The 23,681-nt window shown below is 53.5% G+C and overlaps 1 protein-coding gene across 1 annotated transcript; it reads right to left on the minus strand.

Moving 5' to 3' along the window:
- Positions 1-5,131: 5,131 nt before the first annotated feature.
- On the minus strand, positions 5,132-23,472 carry CLN6 (CLN6 transmembrane ER protein; the record flags this gene model as incomplete). The annotated part of the gene is made up of 8 exons (XM_079699527.1): positions 5,132-6,159; positions 7,668-7,948; positions 9,581-9,703; positions 11,248-11,303; positions 11,602-11,790; positions 12,914-13,012; positions 16,397-16,511; positions 23,387-23,472. The coding sequence occupies 7 exons, from the start codon at positions 23,470-23,472 to the stop codon at positions 7,678-7,680; spliced, it is 939 nt and encodes a 312-aa protein (XP_079555653.1). The 3' UTR covers positions 5,132-6,159; positions 7,668-7,677.
- Positions 23,473-23,681: the final 209 nt, after the last annotated feature.

The raw sequence follows: 23,681 nt of genomic DNA on the forward strand, positions 1-23,681 counted from the left end.
TGCTCGCTGCTCCCAGAACGGCCTTCCTGTTCCCCTTCCTCCCGGCTTCAAGTCGAAAGTCCGCCAAGCTGGGTGGAGGCCCCGGTTATAAATCCACGGCTGCCATGGAGACCAGGCCCAACGCCAGGGGTCAGATTCCAGCTTCCCGTGCACTGCTGATGCCCGGCCTGCCTGGGCTAGTGGCAGGTTGGATTTTGAGAGACCGGGGCTGCACGAGGGCTTCCCCAGCACTCGATCCTGCATCAGGAGGCTGATGCTCTGTAGCCAGAGGACAAACACTGCTGTTCCTTCCTGGGAGCCCTCTGTGGACACTAAGAAGGGGTCAGTGACACACAGAAAGGGGGTCCCTGGCCCTGTCTCCGGGGGGTCTTTCCTCTCTCTCTCCGGGGACTAAGCTGGGGGCTGACAGGCTCCTCCTAGGTGTCGGGCACTTTGCACACCGCCTTACTTAAGGCTCATCACACACCACCGTGTAGGTGGGAGGAAACCCCATTGTGACGGCACAGCCACCTCCACTGCCAGAGCCTTGGGATGCCTTATGCAGAAGGGACACAGCCACTGTTGCTCTAAGGCCCCTCTGCTGAGTGACTTTGGCGTGTCACTTCACTGCTCTGTGCCTCAGTGTCCTGGACGGGCCTCGTCACAGGGCTGTTGATGGTCAAATGGCCGGTGCACTGTCAGTTCTCAGCATGTGTGTCAGTTCTCTCCCCTCCTTCTGGTGGGGGGGGCGGTTTGGGGTGGGGATGCAGTAGATGCCTGCGTTGCGGTCTCTGGCCCCACCGCAGGCTGCCCAGGGGGCTCAGAGGGAGGCCTCTTAAGTGACTTTCCCAGCCGGGAAGTCTCCCCCTTTTTCTTCCTTTCCTTCCTCTCCCCACCACAGCCCCCACCCCTTCCGGCAGAAGCTGCTGACTCTCCCCATTTCTCAGTGGTTTGTGCTGCCCCCCACCCCTCCCCACACCCACTGAGGAAGTGAGGGGGGCAGTTCCCTGGAGCTACAGCGCTGGGCACAGCTGGGTTCTCCCCGTTCTTCTCCCAGACACCTGTTATATCCCTTGTCCGCGGCTGTCCTGCCTGTGGGCTCCAACTCCAGGGTCCACCCACTTTGTCAGGACCGACACGTACGGCTGCACATGTTGTGCACTGCACCAGAGCTCCCGGACCAGGGACAAGTGGGTCCTAGAAAGGGGCTGCACGTGCGCAGAGGGATGCGTTGGTAATTGGCACATGGACAGCTGGGGCCCTCCTTTGTCCCTTAGACCACCTCCATGTGGAAGGTTCTCTTTTCCTCCACTTCGTGTCTCCTGAGTCACCTGTTCACACCCATTTCTAGACCCAGAGAATTTCAGCTGAGGATTCGCACTCTTCCCGGTTGGGCTGAGTAGAGGAGAGACTGGAGGGAGGCAGGAGAGGAGGGGAACTTCTCACTAACAGCCTTACGGGAGAAGAGGAGACGGGACGTCAGGTGGGGAGCACAGAGCAGAGGCCTGGGGGGAAGGCCGGCAGGGCCGGGCCAAGTGCTTCCTCCGAATCACCCTGTGTTTGGAAAGGGTCTCTTGGAGGAGACATGACTGTTGGGCCTTGTAGTAGCCCAGCCTCGAGACCGAAAAGCCCAGAGGCAGCGACAGAGGTAACAACTATTTGTTGGATAGGGGATCTTACATGTCCAAAACAACATCCTGGAGCGACTCCCCACTGTGGATGGAAGGTGGCAGGCAGGACACGGCAGTTTTCGCTACTCCAGGGGAGAAGGAGGCTACCAGTTACAGGGGGAATTGACTTCAGGTGGGCTCCTCAGTTACCAGGCACACCAGCAGCTGGGGCAGGGGCAAAAACACATAGGTAGTTAGTAGTTACTGATTAAGGCCTATGATTAAGAGGATTGGATGGTCATGTGAGTGAAGCAGGGCCTGGTCGAGCTGGGGATGTACAGAGAGCAAGAGAACAGCCATCTTGAACGGCTTGACCATACACTCCACCCCTACACACCCTATGTGACCCTTACAATCTTGGTCTGACCCTCTTCCACCATATCCCTGGGGTCAGGTATGCAGAGGGCACTGCAACCAAATACCACAAATGCAACAGAGCCAACAGCTGCTAAGGAGTATCAAGAGTCCAAGAGGTGGGCAGACTTTGGAGCCAGGCGCTTATTGGGTCAACTTTTCATGGAAGTCCAGAGGAGGATGACAATAGCATCTCGCTGTAGACCCAGCAGTCAGACTTACCAATGGTGAGGCCACCATTGCTGCCCAGTTCCCAAACAGATTCCCTCTGCTCAGGCTAGAGACGAAATATAGAGATGTTTTACAGGCACGAGATGGGGGGAAGATCATGGCCCTGAAGCCAATACAAGCAGTAACAGCATTCTGAGATCACACCATCCCTACCTGTGGCCTGCATCCCAGCCTGCAGTCCCACACCGTCTGTCCACCCTCAGTCCCCTCAGCCAAATACCGGAGAGGGCGTATAACAGACCATAGGGTTCATATAATGGTGCTTGCTCCAATAGGGGCCTGGATTAATTACCTTAGTGGTGTTAGGTAGGGCCAAGTGGAGGACAGGTGAAGCCTGTAAGTCCCTTTCTAATCCTATTCCCCATGAAGTGGCAAACCCAAACCGCCGGGGGCCTACCTGCGAGCCCCAGGCCATTTTGTACTGGGTTCCCCTAGGAATAGGTCTGGTGGCCAGGGTGAAAACAAGTTACTGTCCTGATCAGTACTGGTCCTTCGGTGGTCAACAGTTGAACTTGGATGGTGTTGCCTAGTTGCTTCTGGGTTAACGTGCTTCAGGCACTGGGTCGACTGCTCCTGGTATGTTCAGTTATAGCTCGGAGGGGCTGAGTTAGCGTCCTGGTCCACATGTCAAGAGAGCAGGTTCCCAGTCTCACTAGCTGGTTAAGTGGTCCATTCATCCCTCTGCTTAGCCCGGCAGCAGGGGCGGTGTAGCACAGGGGGAAATGCCAGTGTCTGTCATTTTTATCAGCCCATGCCTGAATTTCGTGGCCCATAAAGTGGGTTCCTTGGTCACTATCAGGGCCCTTTCCCCATAGGGTCGCCCCGCCACCATCCACTCCTGGGCTATCCACTGTATCCATCCAGATGCTGTCCGTTGCAGGCCGGCTGGCCACTGCTGCTCACCTGCACTGATCACCCCAGGCCAACCCATCAGTGTACGAAACCTCCCAAGGGATGGAGCCTGTGCCTTCTTCCACTAAAGGAGGTATCTCAGGAGGATCAGCTGTCTCCGTCAGGCCGGTGGGGTCCTCCATGGTGTAGGTAACCAGGCCTCAGCCTGTAACTGCACTCAGTGAGCCAGTAGGTCAAGGGCTACGTTGCCTTCAACAGACATGCCACTTAAGTTATGGCTTGGACTTGTGCATGCCCTTCTGGAAGGTATCCTTTAGCCACTCAGCTGTGGGATCCTGAGTACGTACAGTCACTGGGGTGCCTTCTGGGATGTCTTTCACCTGTTGTGAAGCATTGTAGATTGCACAGAGCTGTTGTTCCATCACACGGCATTGTTATCCCGCCCCCTTCCACGGGTGGGACCAGAAGCCCAAGGGCACTCTTGTGATTATGCTGTTACCACAGGCCCCAACCAAACCGTTTCAGGTAACTCGCCATGTCCAACTCACAAGCCTGTCCCTGAGTTCATATCCCTAAAGCCCTGGATCTGTTTAACAGCCACCTTGGATAGGGTGAAGGCATCTTCCTCCCCCGGGGTCCTCTCCCACTGAGCTCCCCTCTTTACAGGCTTGAATAAGGGTCAAAATTTTGGGCCAGATGCGGGATGAAAGGCCTCCAATAGCCCAACAGCCCTAGCCAGGTCTGTAATTGTTTCGGGGTGATGGGTCACAGGTGTGCTTGCATTTTGCCAGTAACTGCTGAGTACCACTTCGGGCTTACCTGACCAGATAACACCCAAGTATTTGACAGGTCATCCAGGTGTTTGCCTTCTGTCTGCATTCCCCAGCCATCCCTCTGCTGTCAAATGAGCTCCAAGCGTGGGGGCTGCTACTTTGAAACGGGAAACAGACCCTGAGGTTAACAGAATATCATCATTATGATGGGAGAGAGAGGTGTCCCTCCTGATGGTCAGCTGCCTCCACTCTGGGGGAGAAAAGAGCTCTTCATCTGTGCCTGGGGGACAGGGAGCTCGATGACCTCGTCCCAATCTTCTTCCTCTTCATCAGTGCTCTCTGTAGGGTCCCACGCCTTGGGGTTCCCATTTGGACGGGCCCCAACCATCTGGACTCCCTGTCAGGGAAGCTGCCTTCCCTTCAGCCACGCGGCGTGGCGAGCTAAATGTCTGTTTCCCATCTTGTTCCCTCAATCTGGCCATTAACGTTCCAGCAGTTTTGGTTTGGGCCAGCCTGGCATCCTACCTGTAGGCCCCTAAGCTGAGCCTTGGGCACTTGCTCAGTGTCTGTGGCCTTTCTCAGCCTCCAAAGCAGCAGCCAGCCCACAGCCACAGCCACCCCTTCCACCATCTAGCTTCTTTTTCCCCACAGTAATAGCAGCGACATCTCTGCAACACCCTCGGGGTGGTCTGTGGATTCGCCAGTCTCTTGGCGGCCCTCATTCATCAAGGACAGACGCACACGAGTGGATGGCCACCCCCGGATTCCTCACAACTTTCCATTCCCTGTCCTTGTTCCCCGACATCTCGGTGCACCCGGGAGTTTCCTTGGCTTCTCGGCTGGCTCGCCAATTGTTGGGCTGCACTCCCGCAGGCCTGCAAGCTTTGTTGTGGCCCAGCCTAGAGACCAAAGGAACAGCCCAGAGACAGTGACAGAGACATCAGTGATTTGTTGGATAGGGGATCTTACACGTTTGAAGCAACATCCTGGAGCAACACCGCGCCGTGTGCGGCAGACAGAACTCGGCAGCCATCTTTACTGCTCTGCGGGGGAAGGAGGTTACCAGTTATAGGGGGAATTGACTTCAGGTGGGTTCATCAGTTACCAGGGGCTAGTTAAGCCCTACAATTAAGAGGATTAGATAGTCATGGGAGTGAAGCAGGGCCTGGTCGAGCTGGGGATGTACAGAGAGCAAGAGAACAGCCATCTTGAATGGCCTGAGCATACATGTGACATTTCCTTGAGTTTAGGTCAGTGTGTGCTAGAGTTTGGGGCTGTGTCCCCAAAGGCACACCAACTGAGACACCCTGGCCAACTCCTTTTTTTAGGTGTTTTTAGGTGTCTCTAAGAGGTGTTTCTCATGACTGAAAACACCTGCATGGGGTGGTGGCTACCTGAGGGTTCACTATACAAAAATTCTCAAGGTGTACGCTTTACCTTGTTGTGTGTAGGCTACACTTCAACTCAGAACACAAAACAGAAACCCCCTCCAATGCAACTTGGGGGCTGAGATTTCGTTCACCTGAAGGGCCCCATCACCAGAATTTCTGATTCAGCAGGTGAAAGGGGAAAAGAATCTGCATTTTCTCCTGCCATCCAGATGCTGCCAGTCAGGGCCATACTTTGAAAACCATTGGCCTAGAGTTTTCTAGGTGGAGGGAAGCCAGGTTGCAATTAAGAAGTATTTCTAGGGCAACATTTTCAGTAAACTGCCCAAAGAGATCTTGGTCAAGACGGACATGACTCTCCAAGGCTCCAATAACTTGCTGTGATTTCTTTACCATTCTAAACACTCGTTTTTATACCTAATTTTTTATTCACTTTTTTTTTTTTTTTACTGTTTTCTTATCAAGCACCCCCAAAATTGTGTAAGCTTCAGACCCCACATAACCAGGCCTATGCCTGCTCAGACGATATCCATTAATATCTCTCTATGGAGAACAGGCCTGGAGCAGGCTTTGGAGTTAACAGTGGCCTTGAGGCAGGGAAGGAGTCAAACGAGGTTGCTGCGCAGGTGGGGGCCCTTGTGTGCTGAAAGGCTGCAGCTGGCTTATGAATTAAGAATGTGCAGACTTGTGACCTGCTGAGTCAGGGGGCACAAGCCACCCACGCGGGGGTGGCAGGCAGCTCCCTCGGCATCCAGCTCCCACTCGGGAAATGAAACCCATGGGGTCCTTTTGACTGAAGGCAGTTTCAATACACCCACACCAAGTAAGTAGAGCCACAAGATTTATTATTCCAGACCCCAGACGCCAGGGGGCGCAATGAGCCAGGCGAAGGACCATCCTCCGTCCCAGGTCCTGAGGGAGAAGAGAGCAGAGTACCAAGCACCTATCATAAAACGGTAGGGGTGGAGGTCACCAGCTTTTTATGGGTTTAAATGCTGAGTGGTTATTTTAAAAGGTGCCTGGGAAAAGCAAAGTGGGAATCCTAAACTACAGTCTTTATGTCCACACTCTGGGTGTGAGGAGGGTTACCGTGCTGTAACATGCCTCAGCAGCAAGACTGAAAAACAAAGCTGCTTTCCTCAAAAGGTGTTTCTCTCATCACAACATGGCCTACGATGATGCGTCTCCTGTTCAGCGTGGCCCTCCCCTGTGTTTTCTAGTAACAGTAGCCCACAAAGCCCCTGGTGGCTGTGTGGTGAGGCTGAGACCCTCAAAGATCAAGAGCTGAGGCCCCAAGGGATTAAACAACTTGCCCAAGGCTAAGTGCCAACCTCCCACAAACCAGGCTCGCCACCTTCCCCCAAAGGGCACCCTCTCTGCTTCAGCCCCTGGGACAGGCTGGCAGCACAGCTGGGAGGCTCAGTGGGACATCTCTGAGGGGCAGGTCTGGAGATGCCCTATGCTGGTCCCCACCCCTGTGACCTCCCCCAGACTCCTCTGAAGAGAGCTGGGACCTAGAGGAGGCCCTTCTTGCTCCTGAGGTGACCCCCAACCGCAGGATCCTACTAAGTGGCACGGAGGGCCAGCAGACAGTGGCAGCACCTGCTCTCAGCCACACAGGGCTGAGTGGGCCCTTGGGGTCAGCCCAGGGCTCCTGCCTGGGCCCCAGACCAGCCGTTCCCTCCCCTGCTCCAGGGACCACCCTCCTCCTGCCTCCCAAATTCACTCCCAAAGTAAGAAGCAGCAGCAGCCAGCCAGGCTGGGCTCCACACCGCCTTTAGTCACACTTCTCACCCCTGATGCTGCCAGCAGACGGGGACTGACAGGGGCTGGGGGATCACTGCATGCAGGGTGAAAGGAGGCTCTGAGGCACAGGGCTCCCTGAGAGCACAGGAGAGGAGGCGGGGCCGGGGGTGGGGGGCGAGGCAGGCCCCCGAGACCCCTGCACACACGCAGGCCAGCACTGCTGGGAAATGAGGCCGAGGGTCCGCAGCCGAGGGAGGAGACCGGGCCCCAGTGCCTCGGGGGAGGTGGAGGGGGCGTCCCATGGGGAACGAGGGCCCCTTTCCTGGGAGCAGGCCTGCTGGTGGCAGGCAGAGACTGAAGCTGAGACAAGGCTGACTGAAGAGTCTCACGACGTCCCCACCCCTAGTGAGCGGCTCAGGGAACAGTGCAAGCGCGTGAGAACTCTGCCTTCGGCGGCCACTCAGAAACCTGCAATCAGCCTCACACAAAGGGGTGCCATGATCCTGGAGCGGGGAGGGAGAGAGAGCTTCTGGCAGAGGGAGATCAGAGACCACTGCCAGACCCTGAGATCAGGCCGGTGGGTGGCGGGGAGGGCTGGGCTCTGGCTGCCCACAGTCAGGTGGCTTGACACCCCGTGCAGCCTGAGGTTGGGTGAGGATCTGGGGTGCACATACCCCTCCGGACTCAGTGTCGGCTGCTGACGTGGAGGGTGTAGAAGGCCCAGGGCTCGGGGACGTAGATGACGCCCGGGTACTTCTTCCTGAGTACGGGGTCATTCCACAGCCAGGCAACCCAGAGCGCCACGAGCAGGAGGGTGAGGGCAAAGGAGGAGAAGAGGAAGAGGCCGTTGCTGTCCAGGAAGAGGCGCTTGCGCTTCTGGTGCAGGACAAGGGCCAGCATGGCGAAGAAGGTGAAGATGAAGAGGATGAAGATCTGGCCCTCGGTGACCAGGTACCTAAGGAGGCCCGTGCGTGAGCGGAGGTGGGTGCCGTGACAGCCCATCCTGCCCGGCATCCCTCCCTCTACCCAAGTACCAGGCTGCCCACCCAGTTGGTCAGGTTAGCACGTCAAGTGAGGGGCTGAGGCAACCACTTCACTCTGAGCCATGGCCCATACGCAGCATATTGATTTGGCTTGTAGAGTTACTATTTTTTAAAACATTGAGTTTGTTGCCAGTATGTAAATAACAGATTACCTGCCAATGTGGAGTTCTGGTTTCCCTGCTCACGTTAGGCCTGTATTCCCACATAACAATAACTGATGAGGAGAAAGCAGCTGCTGCCTTTAGAGAGAGCATTGTTCTGCAGCTTGCCACAGTCCCCACCACTCCCTACTGCCTCACTTGATGCCTGCTTCATGCATTTCTGTTACCAGCTTGGTTCCTAAAGGCGTCTGAGTTTGGGAATGGAGTTTCAGCTGATGGGAGTTGTCATTATTGTCTCCTTGAAGGCTGGGACAGTCTCATCTCCCAGGGTTCTCTCCAGCTCTTAAGGCAGTACCTAGCATGTGGCCAGGAACTCAGTAACACTGGCTAGAGGGCTTCTGAGAGGTTATCTTGTCCACTCCCCTGCCTATAGAGAGAACCGCAATGCTGACCCATCCCACTCAAGGAACTACATAGCTCTGCAACTTAGTGGCTGTGTCACCTTGGGGAATTTACAAGACATCTTGGAGCCTCTGTTTTCTTGCTCATAAAGGGGCATAAATGGCCCTATCTCTCATGAACTACGTACTTGGAGAAGCATATTGTCCAATAAACGGCCTCCTGTAGCTATCACTCTGGTAGTGCTATGGGTAAGAACGGGCCGAAGTTCCTTCCCACGTCTCACCTCTTTCCCTCCAGCTGTAGTTGCCACCCATTCCTGTTAATCCTGCCCTCAGCAGGCATGCGGATTTGCCCTGGTGGACCCCCACTGCTGGCCAAGGGCAGCCCCTGGAGGTGGGCCGGAGCTGGCCTCAGGAGAGGAGGCCCTTTTCATTTGGCTGGAGGCTTCCCGCCAGAGAAGGGCTAGTTGTTTCCAGGACACCCACAACCCCCAGGGGAGCCTTTCTCCAGAGCGGAAGTGACAGAGGAGGGGGAGCCTGGCTGAGGCCTGGATCCTCTGGAACGGGGAGAGGGAGCTGGAGGGAAAAGGAAACCAGGCGGGTAGCCCCTGAGGCCACGGAATTCCCCACATATCTGTCCTTGTCATCTCTATGATGCTCCATAGTTTACAAAGCCCCTTTCTCTCCCCCTGGATTCTCACCATGTCCTAAAAGGGAGACAGGTGGGTATTATTCCCATTTCACAGAGGAGTAAATTGAGGTCCCGAGGCCTTTACAGGGTCTGGTGTTGGAGATGGATTCTACTGGCCCCGAGGTTGCACTCTGAATGTGAAGAGGTCACACTCAGGCCTGGCTTCCTGGTCACAGAGTGGCCACCATAAGGCAGTCACAGTCCCCGCTGAAAGAGGAGGAAGCAGGGACCTCAACAGGGAGAGTCTCATCTGGGGTCACACAGCAGCCCTGTGGTCAAGAGCACATTTTCACTCCCTGGCTCACTAAGGGCTCCCAGCCTCCCCGCACCCCAGGTCCAGCGTCCACTCACCAGTAGTACAGGCCGCTGGGCACCACCAGGGGCAGGGCTGGCCCTGGCATTGAGCTCTCAGCTTTGGTGGGAGTGAAGCAGCCGCTGAAGTACATGAAGAGGATGAGGAAGAAGGGGATGTACCTGCAGCAGGGAAGCCAGTGCTGAGCCGCCCAGCTGCCCCCACCCAGGGCCTCTTCCCCACCCATCCTTGTACTGGTTCCCAGCACCATCCTATGCAGTCTCACTTCATGGTTTACAAAAATGCCTGGTTCGGGTGGCACTCTTCCCTGGCAGCCTTTACCGAGCAGGGGGTCCAGGAGGGAAGCAGGAAGATGAGGTCTGCTCCCTGAGCACATGCCGGTCAGAGCCCCGCAGGCTGGGGGGTGCGGGGAGGGGCAGCTCCCTCCCACGCGGCGCTGGCCACCCCACTCACTCCGTGTGTGTGTGTGTGTGTGTGTGTGTGTGTGTGTGTGTGTGTGTGTCTGCCTCGTGTACGCACCCAAATACCAGCAGTCCCGGCCCCTCACTGCCCTGGAAAGGGGTGTACCCAGCAGGGTCGAGGACGGAGAGGCCCGAGGTCCCAGTTTAAAATAAGGTGGGGGGGGACAGCACCTGCCAGAGGACTCCAAGGAGCTCCGTGAAGCCCCTTCACCCACACTCAGCCCACAGCCTCACCCCCTCTCCACACACACACCATCTCACCCCAAAGGTACCGCCCTCTCTCCTCTCCACACACAGGCTGCTCTCCCCACGCACCTGTGCCATCACACACCCCCTTCCTCTTCCCACGCACCACCTCGTCTCCTTCCCCACCTTCCCTCTTGCCCCTCATGTGCCCCCGCGCCCTCCCAGTCCTCTCCTGCTCCTTCGTTTCTCCAGCCTCTCTTCCTCTCTCCTCCTCCCGTCCCCAGCCTCCCACGGGAAGGGTCTTCTGGCACAGGTCAGGGAGAACTGGCAAGAGGCCTGCCTGTCCAGGAAGCCCCTGACCTCCCAGGCCCCCAAACAGAACCTAGAAACACAGCGTAGGGCAAGTGCGACAAGAGTAAGCCCACCTCGCTCGGGAGTGGAGCCACCCAGGCCCAGGGCTGGCTCTGTCACTCACTAGCTGTCAACCCACGGCCAAACCCCCTCCCACCGGCCCCAGCTTATCCTGTGTAAGGTGTGGGCCTGGAACAGACGACTGCCCCCAGCTTGGGCCCTGCAACTCCTGTGGCTGAGCCCGCATTCGTGAGGTTTCCTCCACTGTGGGTGAAGGGGTGGGAGGGAGGCGCTCCCCTGGGAGTTCGGAGGAGCGGGGGCACAGACAGCACCCTGCCCCCGCCCCACCCCCGACCCAGTCCAGCCGGACCTGCTCATCTTCCTCCCCGCCTCCATGCCCAAGACCGCAGCCCGACACGGCGGGGTCCCCATCCCCGTCCCCAGGTTGGGGGAGATGTTTATCAGCGCTGCAGCCTCGGCCCAGGGAGGACAGCCACTCGCTGCCCTCTAGTGGCCGCCGCGGGCACCGCGGGCTGGCGGGAGCGGAAGGCGGCGCGGCAGGAGCCAGAGCTGAGTGACAGCGCTCCCGCCCGGGAAGAGCACGCCATTCCAGCCGCTGCGCTCGACACCTGGAGACCCCAGGCCCTTGTTCAGTGTCACCAAGGCCGGCGGCAGAGCTGGCTGGGGCCACGGGCCCCATTACTCACCACATGGAGTGGCCCAGGTACTCGTCGTAGTAGTAGAGCAGCTCAAAGGAGTCGATCTGGGGGCGGCAGAGGCGAGGCAGAGGGGGAGGGGCTTCGGGGAGGGGCTTCAGGGAGGGTGCGGGACCCACGCAACCCGGCGCCCCCCCTCCCCCCAATGCCCAGGCCTCCCCCAGCTGCCCTCAGTCCCTCCCTACCCGGAGGAGGGGGCCCTGGTGGGCGCCTACGTGCCACTACTTAGTAACACAGGAGCATCCTAGCTTGGCGGGGCGGCCTGCCCTCATCTAGGGCAACGTGATAGGTCGGGCAGCCTCTTTGGGCCCCAGGACGGACCGCAGTGCCTGGGTGGAGGCTCACCAGCGTCTCCGGCTTGAGATTCTTGATGATGGGGTTCTCGCGGACTGACAGGTGGTTCTGGTAGCCGCTGAAGATCAGGCGGTGGTTTACAGAGTCACCCACCAGGTGGATGCTGGCGCCCATGATGAAGGTGATGATGCTGACGTAGATCATGGAGCGCGGCAGGGTGCGTGGGGACCGCTCGATGAGCTGAGGTCAGAGGGAGGCCCGACAGCATGACCCCCGCCTCCACCATGATAGGAGACGCCCTCTGCTTCCCTCCCTCACACCCAGAGTGGGATGGATGCCACCAGCTGGAACGTCACTCTCAACTTGGTGGGTCCCTTTAGTGGGGCCAGTCCAGCCTCCAGAGTCTCACAAGATCCCTGTGAACCCAGCAGGGGCCAGGGATCTGCACCCTCTTGTGCTGGAGAGGAAACACACTCAGCAGGGCCAGCTCTGCCCAAGGTCACACACACCCACGGGCTGTGCTGGAGGTGACACAGGCATCCAGGCCCTGCCCTCCCACCACCCCCAGTTCTGCTCCTGGGTCACTGGGCTGGCCTGTTGAGGAGACCCTCCCATTTCTGAGCAACTGAGCAATCCAAGCAAACAAAAATGAAAACGACAGGGATGCGGCAGGTGCTTCTGAAACTAAATTCTTTTACTAAAGACCCTCTGAATTCTGAGATTACACCTTCCCTGTTTTTTGGAGATCTGAAATGTCTCTCTAAAAACAAAATGATGGGGACAACAAACAGCGATCGTTTTAAGAGCCCTTATGTGGCAAAATGCAAAGCCAGCATTGCCGAGAGCTACCTTGGAGATAGCCATCGCCCAGATATCTATCTCCTGCAGCTATCTAGGAGACAGCTCTGTGTTCCCAGTGGTATCTCAAAGTCAAGGATCTCCAGGCCAGAGGAGAGAGTTCACCTGGCCCTCACCTGCCTTCCCAACTGGTCCCTGACCTCGCCCTGGGCGATCCAGCCACTCCTTCCACCTCAGCCTCCCCAGATGTATTATGGCTCCTCCAGCACGGCCTTATCTTCAGGTGCTCCTGCCTGAAGGTCTCTCCCAGTTCAACCCCAAGCACACCAGGCGGAGGCCCAAATCAAATGCCCCTCCTTGGGGAGGCCTTCTCCATCCCTCCCGGCCAGAGGCAGTCCCGCCTCTCCTGGGGCTTGACATGTCCCTCTATCACAGCCTTCGTCCCCCAGAGTCAGGAAGGGGACAGTCTGATTCTCAGGGCACTCCCGGGGCTCGGCACCAGCTCCCTGCCGCGTGGAGGAAGAAATGAGGGTGGGAAGGGAGGGCAGGGAGCCTTGGACTGTACCTTGAGCAGGAGAAAGGGCGTGATGATGTTGTAGGCCATGTGGAAGTAGTCCCCCACGCTGGGCTTGTTAAGCGGAAACCACTCGAGAGGAAACACCAGCTGGGGAGCAAGGGGAGGAATGATTTATACTAGGCACAGCCCCATGAGACCCTCAGAACCTCTTCTGCACACACTTCATTCTTTCTGTGATCTCTTGGGATCCTCTCAGCAGCACTGAAGTGAAGGTGTTTTCAGATAGACAAACTGAGTCCCAGAGAAGGTAAGCACACAGTAGACACAAATCCAGGGCCTGACCCTGTGTCCCTCTCCCTCTGGGTACTAAATAAAGGTCCCTGGGTACCAGCCTGAGAGTTGGAGGCTCCTTTGGGACCAACGTTCTGGGTGACCCTGGGCAAGTTCTTCCCCTCTTCAGGCCTCAGTTCCCCCATCTGTAACACGAAGTGTGGCCCAGGTGATCTACATGGACCCTTAAGGATCTGGCACTCCAGGTCCTAGGATGATGACAAGATCTCCTGGCCACGCAGGTATGGAAAAACACTCTGTCCACTGAGCAGATGGACCACTTCCAAATCAGGTCAAAACTATACCTTATGAAACAAAGGAGAGAATAAGTGAGTTCTACAAAGATTCAGTTCTTCCTTTTCTACCTTCCCTGAGAGAGGCAGGCAGGCCAGGGCTGTTCCTCTGTCTAGGATGCCCTGGTTTCTCCTACTGCTCTACGCCGTGAGTCCCAGCCTTGTCGGTGTCAGTGGGAAAATTCCTACTCGAGGTCAAAACACTTCACAACCTCTGCCCTGCCACACCCACTATCTGTTGATTGAGAACACGTGTAATGACCATAAATTTCTATCAAAAATTCACCCTGCAGAAATAAAACTCTCAGGATACAAGAATCTCAATCTTTCTCTTTCTTACTTGCTGTGTGCATGTATCTCTGTATCTTTATCTATAGCAAGATATGTATGTTGGCTGAAACACTCTTTGATAGCAAAATAGAAATAGGCTGACTACTTGAATACACTACAGTACATCTTTTCTATAGAAGGTTAAGTAGCCATTAACAGAAATAACACCTCATATGTACTGACAGGGAGAGATATCCATGATATATTCTAAAGTAAAACAAGCAAGTTGTAAAATAAAGTATAAAGTAAAATCTCATTTTGGTTAGAGAAAAAAAAAAAGGATGTATACATATGTTTGCATGAGTAGAGAAAGGAGTGGAAGGATGAGCCTCAAACTGTCAGGGGTGGAACTGGAAAGGGAGAGTCTCACACTTCTTTATACCCCTGGGTATGAACTGACTTGTTGTAACTATGACATATTACTTTTATAACTTGTAAAAAGTTTTATTTTGTAGTTATTACAAATTTGGGACTATCATGGGTACATTTGAAAAGCTCCAGTGTATACAAGAGTTTTACAAATGTATATTCCTGATGAGGCCACTTAGGGTTATAGTGGCCACAGCAACTCTGAGCAGGATGGGGGAAGTGATTTGCCCTGCAGGAGACCCCTATTAGAGCTGATGAGGCTGAGTCCTAGTGAATGAGAAGAGCCATGAGCCTGCCCCTGGCCTGATCTCCCCTCTTCCTGTAACACCAGTCTGGTGGGCAGCTCCTTTGTCCCCCAGTATGTGGAACCTTCATGCTACACAGGGGCTCAGAGCAGCTAGTCCAACCAGTCCTCTTACAGATGAGAGAACCAAAGCCCAGATGACACTGACTTGCCCAAAGTCACTTATGAACCTGACTGGGTGCCCTGACTCCTGGCTCAGTCCCTTTACTTTCACCTACATTTAAAAAACATGTAAACCTTATGGCAAGCCTGCAGAAAGAAGAATCAGCAGCCACCACACGTCCTCCCCGACACCATTGCCAGGAAGCTTTTCTTCATCCCCTTCAAGTCTTTGATCCCATGTATACAAGACTGTTAGGGCCGTTACTAGTTGGCAGGCAGTCAATATGCATGACACTTAGGCATGTTTTTTTCTCCTTAAACATTCCAGGTTGCTCTAGAGTATTCATAATTCCTGTTTAGTGCCCAGGTAGCATCCTCTAGACTGCGTACAGCAAAGCTGATTTACCCAGTCCCTACTGCTGGACACTCAAGTCCCTTCCAAGTTTTGGCTATTATAACAACACTTCAATGAACACCTTTGGTAAAGAGGCTGTCTTCTTGCTGATTACATCTTCAGGGCAAAAGTACGACCCCTTTTTGGAAGGGGTCGTACTGAGTCAGGAGGGATGAACACATTAGGGTTCTGGATAAAATCATGATGGAAGGGGGTGGGCTCTGGGGCCAGAGTGCCTGGGGGCATGTGCTGACTCCTCCACTTGCTGGCTGGGTGACCTTGAGCCAGTTATTTACCCTCTCTATCCTCGACTCTTCTCATGTATAAAATTGAGATTAATAATAGCATTGATGGGAGAACTAAATAAGTTTAAACACATAAAGAGCTTAGAACAGAGTAAGCGCTCAATGTATGTTAACCGCTCTTTCTAGCTTACTGTTATTATTCATTCAGTACAAGTATACTGAGCACGTATCTTGCTAGGCACTATTCTAGGTACTAGTTATCGCCTTGACAAACTGCTTTCCCAAAGGGCTTTGCTAATTTGCATTAGCATTAGCATGTATGAGGTGTCAGTTTCAGTGTTGGATATTGTTATTTTTACCACCCACATGCAAAAATTAACACCTTAGTTTTTTGTTTTTTTGTGGTGCACGGGCCTCTCACTGCTGTGGCCTCTCCTGTTGCGGAGCACAGGCTCTGGACGCGCAGGCTCAGCGGCCATGGCTCACGGGCCCAGCCGCTCCGCGGCATGTGGGATCTTCCCGGACCGGGGCACGAACCTGTGTCCCCTGCATCGGCAGGCGGACTCTCAACCACTGCACCACCAGGGAAGCCCAACACCTTAGTTCTTGGTGGGAACTCACTCAATTTTTTTCACCTTCTGTTACCTGTCTGTCTATCTATCTATCTTATTCGTGACCAGTGAGGGGATTTGGTGCTCTTCCAGTATTAATCTCCGTAGAGGCTCCCACTGATGCATGAAGTAGCCTTGGAGGGAAGGGGACAGTTTCACCAGACGACACTAAAAATTACCCAAGGCTCAAGTCATACATGATAGGCAAATTCAGCCTATACTCTTCACCTCCAGAAAAACAAAACTATCCCAAGGCTGTGGGGAAAGCAGGTGGGACCCTTTCTCATACCCCACTGTCTGAATTGGTGCTTTGGTTAAACCTGGGTGTGAGATATGGGGGGATGCAGTATGACTAGTCAGGCCCCCCCCGGATCTCCCACTCGCTGGCAGCTGCCGCACTGGTCAGTCATAGAACTAAAGGACATGAAAGCATCCAGACCTATTCTCACAGTGTACTGGTAGAGGCAATGACTTGTCTGAGGTCACTCTGACAATTCATGTCACCCTGTCTCCTCACTGCTGGTCAGGGCTCTGTCCACAGCTTCACACTCACCATGGCAATGGGGCGGCCAAAGTCTAGAACCCAGTTCTGCAGGGTGAAGTAGAACCAGAGATCAAGGTGGAAGGGAGCTGTGCTGGCAGCCTCATCAGCCTTGACGGAGCTGTGCCTGGGAAAGGGGCAGACAAAAGGGGTCAGCTCTTCTCTCCTCCCATGGGAAGCTTCCCCATGAAGATGAGCCACAGAGATTTGAGAGCAGGAGGAAACACATGATTAAGTTCTAGGAAAAGGTTTTGCTGGAAATACTGTGGTCCATGGGAAGGTATCCTGGGAGTGGACTCCATCTGCCCTGACCTTTGCTTCTCTATGATTCAGGCAGGAAAATGCCCAAAGGGTATAATAACTGTTGGGTTTTCTTACCTATAGAATGATGGGGAAATCAGATGGGGCAAAGGATGCGAATGTGGCTGAAAAGCATGAAACATGGTGATGGATGATGATAGCTAATCTTTATTGAACACTTTCTATATTCCAGGCACTACTATAGCTGTTTGCATGTACCATCTCATTTAACTCTCTTAATTCTCACAGAAACCATCTGAGGTTAGATTACCCCCATTACACAAGTGAAAAAACTGAGGCCCAAGATGTTAAGCAACTTGCCCAAAGTTACATAGCTAAATATTTGAACCTAAATGATTAGGTTCCAGAGCTTATATTTTTAACCTCTAACCCATCATCGTATCCACAGTGATTGGTCCACGGGATGGGCATGTGACCTGAGCTGGATCAATCAGAGCCCTCTGGTGAGATGTGCCTTACAGACTATAGACTGGGATGAACAGGGGATCTCCCTTTCCCTTGGTTTCTGAACCATGAGGAGGTAGGAACAGGGCTGCAGGTGTCCTTCTTCTCACCAGTCCGCAGTGAAACCTAAGAAGGAAGGCAGCAGGGACAAGGTGATGTGAGAGACGTGGCAAGAAGAGAACCATCTGACAACACAACTTTGGATGCCTGTCTCTCCTGCAAAGCAGTCAGCCATCTGCTCTTCACAAATGAGCTGAAGCTAAAGGGCCAGTGCATGTGCCACCTCCTCCAAGAAGCCTTCCCTGATGAAGCTTTTCCCAAAGCCCACTATAGGGAGTGCATCATCCCTAACTCCCACTCAGGCCATGATATCACAGGGCTGGACTTTTGCTCGTATCTAGATCCTCAAGAAGAAGGGTGATTTTAAGGTTCTCTCAACTCACCAACCTCCCCATCAGAGTACAAATCCTCTTTACAGTGTCCCTGCCACTACTTGCATACCTCCAGTGACAAGCAGCCCACTCCTCCTAAGACGACTGAGGTGTAAGTTGTACTGCCCCACTAGTGTCAAGACCAGGAGCTGTGTGATGTGAGTCCATATTCTCCAGAGTTTTCAGCTCAGTACCTGATTTATGCTCAGTGATTACTGGCTGATATAAAACAATCTCAGTTACCAGTTACTCATTCGTTTTAGTGGCAAACAACAGCTTAGAGGCACCATGAAGATTTTCCTCTGTCAAGCTATTGCTTCCATAACTTTCTGGGATCCTTTTTAGCCAATTCCAAGTATGGTCCACACTGGGCTGCTAGAGCAACCCAGACACAGAGAGGCAAGCTCTTGGAGGATCTCATCATCCTCTAGCGGCAGGCAAGGCAGGTGGAGTGGGCCTTTCCTAGGTCAACTAAGTCTTCCTGTCCCCTCTACTCAGTGCCCACCACTTACTGAGTGTCGACTGTGTGCTGTGCTAGGAGCTTCACTAGCACCATCTCATCTAATCCCCACAGCCGTACCGGGAGGCTGTTACCCTCCCATTTTACAGATAAGGATACTGAGGCTTAACCAAGGTTACCCCCACTAGTAAGAAGCTGCATCAACTATTCCTTTTGTCAGCCTTCCTACTCCCTCCTTCTTCTGGTGAGAGATGATGTATCCTGAGCCACAGGGAGGGCCAGTGACCCAGGCCGGCGCAGTGGGACTTTTCTAACTAGAGTTGAAAAGAGCATCTTCCTTTCTGGTGCTGGGACGCTGAAGATGAGAGCGCGGGGCTGCCTGTGGCCAAGGTTCCAGCCTCAAGGGACAGCCAGGTGAGAATGAAGCAGCGCTGCAGAGAGGAGCAGGGAAAAATAGGAGAAGAAGGCCTGAGAGGGTTCGCATTCCCAGTTCCAGGCGTCCCCAAGGCAATGGTTTGGCCACAAGAGCCAATACATTCCCTTTTGCTAAGGGTGCTGTAGTTCACACTGGCTTTCTGTCACTCTCCAGGAGTCCTGAAAGGCAGAGAATTCAAAGCTGGGTCTATAAGGATTCAAGACCTGTGCTCTAAGTAGCTTGCTATTTTGTTGCTGATTATTATAAGCTTTGTGGCATATCAGGAGATCAAGACAGAGAGGGATCGGTGTAGCCTGAAGCAGTATGCAAAACCTGCAGGAAGAAAGGGAGCCTGGAAGCATGGATGGGTGGATTCAAGTAGGATGGGTGGATTCAAGTAGGATGGGTGGATTCAAGAAGGCAGAAAAGCAGGAGAGCAGGATCAAAGGCCTGGAGGTGGAAGTGAGAAAGGGGCTAAAGGGAGCTCAGATGCCTGGCTTATCGGTGGAAGGAAGAGGAGGGGCTGCTGGGCCTTCGGATGGGGGCAGACATTCAGTCACTGTCTGAGACAAGTGACTGGTATAGAGGCCCCACCATGCCCCTTCCCCTTTGTGACCATCAGGGCAAGGCCTCAAAAAGCAGATGGTGGCAACCTCTGGGCCTGAAGAACTTTGATGGGGAAGGAGAATGACAGTCCTCAGTGTTTTATTCTGGAAACCTTCAAACTGGGCAAAGAGCAGGATGTTTGGTACAGGAAATAAAGGCGTTTTGAAAGCCTGGGAAGCACTTAAGTGTGGGTCTCTGGAAGCTGTGGATACGAAGCACACACTAGGGGCTCAGTGACTATTTCCTCTTCCACCTCAGGAGGCACTCAGTCAATGGGGATCCCTGTCCTGAGTCCAGGCTGGCTGAGCAGAGCAGGAAGAAAAGGCCAGGTGCAGGGCAGACACCTAACTTGGGAATCAAGATTGGTGAGCGTCTGACTGGTGTTCTCCTGTTGGGACTCTGAGCACAGGAGGCAGATCATGAAGGGTGAAGGCATCCTCTCCCCCAGCCCCTCTCCTGGGGATGAGCATCCTCAAACCTAACCCAACTTTCTGACTTCACAGACTTCACACACCTAGCCTCCAGCCATGCCAGCTCTAGGCCTCAATCATCAGAAACTCCTGCTGAGAACAACAGTGAAAGCACAATGGCAGGTAACCCAAGACAAGGATGGCCTTTAATCTCCTCCACGGCTTTACAAGTCTACCATCTGGGAAAACTGATACCACGACAGTTGGGGAGCGCATACCATACAGCAGCGGTCCCCAACCTTTCTGGCACCAGGGACCAATTTTGTGGAAGACAATTTTTCCATGGACGGGGGGCGGGGGCGGTGTGGGGGAGGAGGAGATGGGGGATGGTTCAGGTGGTGACGGGGAGTGAAGGGGAGTGGCAGATGAAGGTTTGCTCACTTGCTCACCTCCTGCTGTGCAGCCCGGTTCCTAATAGGCTGTGGACTGGTACCGGGTATTGGGGACCCCTGCCATAAAGCACATAACATATAGATGAAATACTCAAAGCGGTCAGCAGTCTCAGCCATGGTGGAGTCAAGCAGGGACCTATGAATGGGGACTATAGAGGGACTGATTTTGGTTCTATATACACAATGGTGAAATACATGACATGATGACAAGTTTGAACAAAAAATGAGAAAATGAAGGCAAAAAATAAGAGGAAAAAAAGGAAAGGCAATTAGAAACTCCAGTAAAAACAAAAGCAATATAAGAAAGCAAATGTAACTGTTAAACTTACTGGACTCTGTAGGGAACAATATTTACATGGCTTAACTAATAAAAACATTGTATACTGATTTTCAAAGTTCAGAATCAATCCACAAACAAAACATGGAAGGCAATTATGGTTAAAACACAGCAAGTAAATACTACTGTTAACCTTGACAACTTGAAAGTAAAACTATAGATGACAGGAGTTGGGGAAAGGCTAAAGAATGCTAAAGATTAGGGTAGGAGACTAATATTCTTTTAAAAAGGAATCAAGAGATACTGCCCTTATTGTAAATCAACTATACTTCAATAAATAAATAAATAAGTAAACTTTGGGAAAAAAAAAAGATATTGCTTTACAGTTGATGGAAAAAGAAATAATGGTATATACATATTCCTTAAGGCTACAAAGGTAATAAAGAGCAAAACTAAAAATGGTGATACAAAACCATCTTGTGAAGACAGGAGAGGCATAAGTGAACCAAATCATAACAGGAAATTAGTAGGTAAACATTAGCTTAGAGGCTAATAGCAACTGATAAACCAAGAAATAGCAGTTGAGCATAGTTTTTTTTTTTTAAATAATTTATTTATTTTTGGCTGTGTTGGGTCTTTGTTGCTGTTTGTGGGCTTTCCGGGTGAGTGGGGGCTACTCTTCGTTGTGGTGTGTGGTCTTCTCATTGCAGTGGCTTCTCTTGTTGCAGAGCACGAGCTCTAGGCATGCAGACTTCAGTAGTTGTGGCTCACAAGTTCTTGAGTGCAGGCTCAGTAGTTGTGGCGCACGGGCTTAGTTGCTCCGCGGCATGTGGGATCTTCCCAGACCAGGGGTTGAACCCGTGTCCCCTGCATTGGCAGGTGGGTTCTTAACCACTGCGCCACCAAGGAAGCCCTGAGCATAGCTTTTGAGTGTGGACTTTGGAGACTGCCTGGGTTCATATCCCAGCTCTACCACTAACCAAATCTTGAGCAAGTTACCTCCTGGCCTCAATATTCTCATCTGTAAAATGGGGGATAATACTAGATCTTACGTCAAGAGTTGTGGCTGAATTAAATTATGCAAAAACTTTTTTTCTTTTAATGCAAAAACTTAAGAGCAGGGCCTGGCCCACAGAAAGTGGTATGTATGTAGTATTTGTTATTATTATTTAGAAATATGAATTTAATTCTGGTAGAAACAGTTAAAAGAAGCTAACATGGTTGTCTCTGGTACTAGGGAGAGGTGGAAAAAGGGCCACTGCTTTTTACTCTAAGCCTGTCTGTGCAATTGTATTTAATCATGGGCAGGTATTACTTTGATTACAATACAAAAAACTGTCAACAGAGCAGGTGGAAGCTGGAATAGGGTACCTTGAAAGGTAGCGAGCACCTTGTCATTAGAGGTATGTAAGCAAAGCATGAATGTAGCAGAGGAAATCCAAGCATCCTAGGAGTTAGACAGGATGATTCTGCCTACTGTCTTGTGCAGCAATGATATTGAGAACCGGCCTAGGCACCCAATGAGGGGGGCAGAGACACCCTGGAAGAGAGCCAGCCTCTCATGCCATCCCCACGAGCAACCTGGATGGTGGGGAGCTCATGTAGGAGTAAAGAGGAATAGCCAGAGTGGAGTAGTTAGAACAGAAAACAGAAATCAGAAGCCCCGGGTTTAGGCCCTGCTTCTTGCCGGCAAATGATGAAAAGCTCCTTAGACCTCAGTTTCCACATACACAAAATACAAAAAGACCGAGTAAGATGCGGCATGTGGAAACCCCGCATATGAGATAAAGTGGTGACCGTATCTGCTACTCACATGCTGTTCTAATTGGACTACCACAATTCAAGGCAGTCAAAGACTCCCAACTTATAGGTGATCTGGAACAGAGATGTCCTTAGTAGCATGAAAAAGAGCTACTCTTACCCAAGTCTCTCAGACTTCTTCCCTCATCCCAAATCATACCACAAGCTTCCTAAAACTGAGCACACTAGTGCTCAAAAACCTTCCATGGCTCCCCCGTGCCCTACAGAACAAAAGCTGCATCCTTAACCTGACATTTAGGGCAGGAACTAGGGTGACGCAAGTGAGGCACACAGGGCCCAACATTTAAGTAGGCATAGGGGAGCCACGGAAGGTTTTTGAACACTAGTGCACCGAGAGCGTCTCCTTAATTTTTGCACTCAAGGCTCTCACTATGGTCCCAGCTCTGCTGCCATTCAAGGCCCTTCACAATCGGTCTGCATCCTCCTGCCACTGTACACAAAGAAGCTCCAACACCACTGCACTCCTTGCCTTTCCCAAGCTTTCCCATGGCTGGGACAACCTTTCTTCCCCTGTCACCTACTGATCTCTCTCAAGCTCCACTTCCTCCAGGCAGCCCTCCAAGATGACCTCTCAGTCCCTGGACTGTTCCTCCCAGGCCCGCCCTACCGGACTGTGGGACCCTCCCAGCTTCACCTTACCCACCGCTTTAGTGCCTGGCACAGCGCTGGACTCAACAGAGATGCTTAATGAATGCCTACTCTGTGCAATGAATGTCTATAATTTGTAAAATGGTATGAAAGTAGAGTGGAGGGAAAGATTAAAAGGTGGCTTCTATACCTTTTCCTCTGCCCCAAGCACCGGGTCTCAGCTACATAAACCGATAACTTCCCCTTACTGAGAGAAGGGAACAGCAACCGTGTGGGAAAAGCCCTTCTTAATTCTTTCTCTGGGGGGAAGTTTCCACATTTCGCTGTCTCTTCCATTTACATTCCCACATTCTTTGGTTCCTCGGGGCAAGCAGTGAGCCTCCTGTTAACATCAGAACCCAAGTCAAGTTCAGAGGCACCCCGAGACCTCGGCTTGGCGCCCGGGGCTTGCAGGCGCGTTGGGGGCCCTAGTGAGCAGAGTTGTCCTCTGGGCCCGCCGCCGCCGTCCCCACCCTTAGTTTCCTGGACCCCAGCTGAGCGACTGTCCTAGAGCCGGCCGGGCCGCTGGGCCGTTGAACCCCGCCGCTGAGCCTCCCTGGGCACGGGGGTCCCCCAGGAAGAGAAAGGAGCGCGGAGGCGGGGCTCAGGCGAGTAGGCGAGAAGCAGCTGCAGGGATAGCGCGTGGACGACCCACCCGGGCTCCGTGGCCCCGGTCCCCCGCCCTCCCCGTCACGTGGCGGGGCTGCGGTTCAGCTCCGCCCGCCGGCGCGCGCCCACCTGGCCTGCAGGAAGGAGGCTCCCGGCTGCGCGCCCGGGCCACCCGCCGCTCCCGGGTGCTGCCGCCTCCGCGCCGCCGCCTCCATGGCTGCCCCGCCGGCCGGGCCCTCCGCCCCGCTGTCCCGAGCTGGAGACGGGCTCGGCTGGCCTGACTGCCTCGAAAGCAAATACCCACCGCGGGTACGGACCCGCGGGAGAGCGCTCGGCCCCAGAAGCGCGGGCCAGAGGCGCGGGCCAGAGGAGGGGCCGGCGGGGGGCGGGACAAGAGACGCGCCGCGGGAGCGCGGGAGGCGGG

The sequence above is a fragment of the Hyperoodon ampullatus genome (assembly GCF_949752795.1).
Source record: "Hyperoodon ampullatus genome assembly, chromosome: 3".
Taxonomy (NCBI): Eukaryota; Metazoa; Chordata; class Mammalia; order Artiodactyla; family Ziphiidae; genus Hyperoodon; species Hyperoodon ampullatus.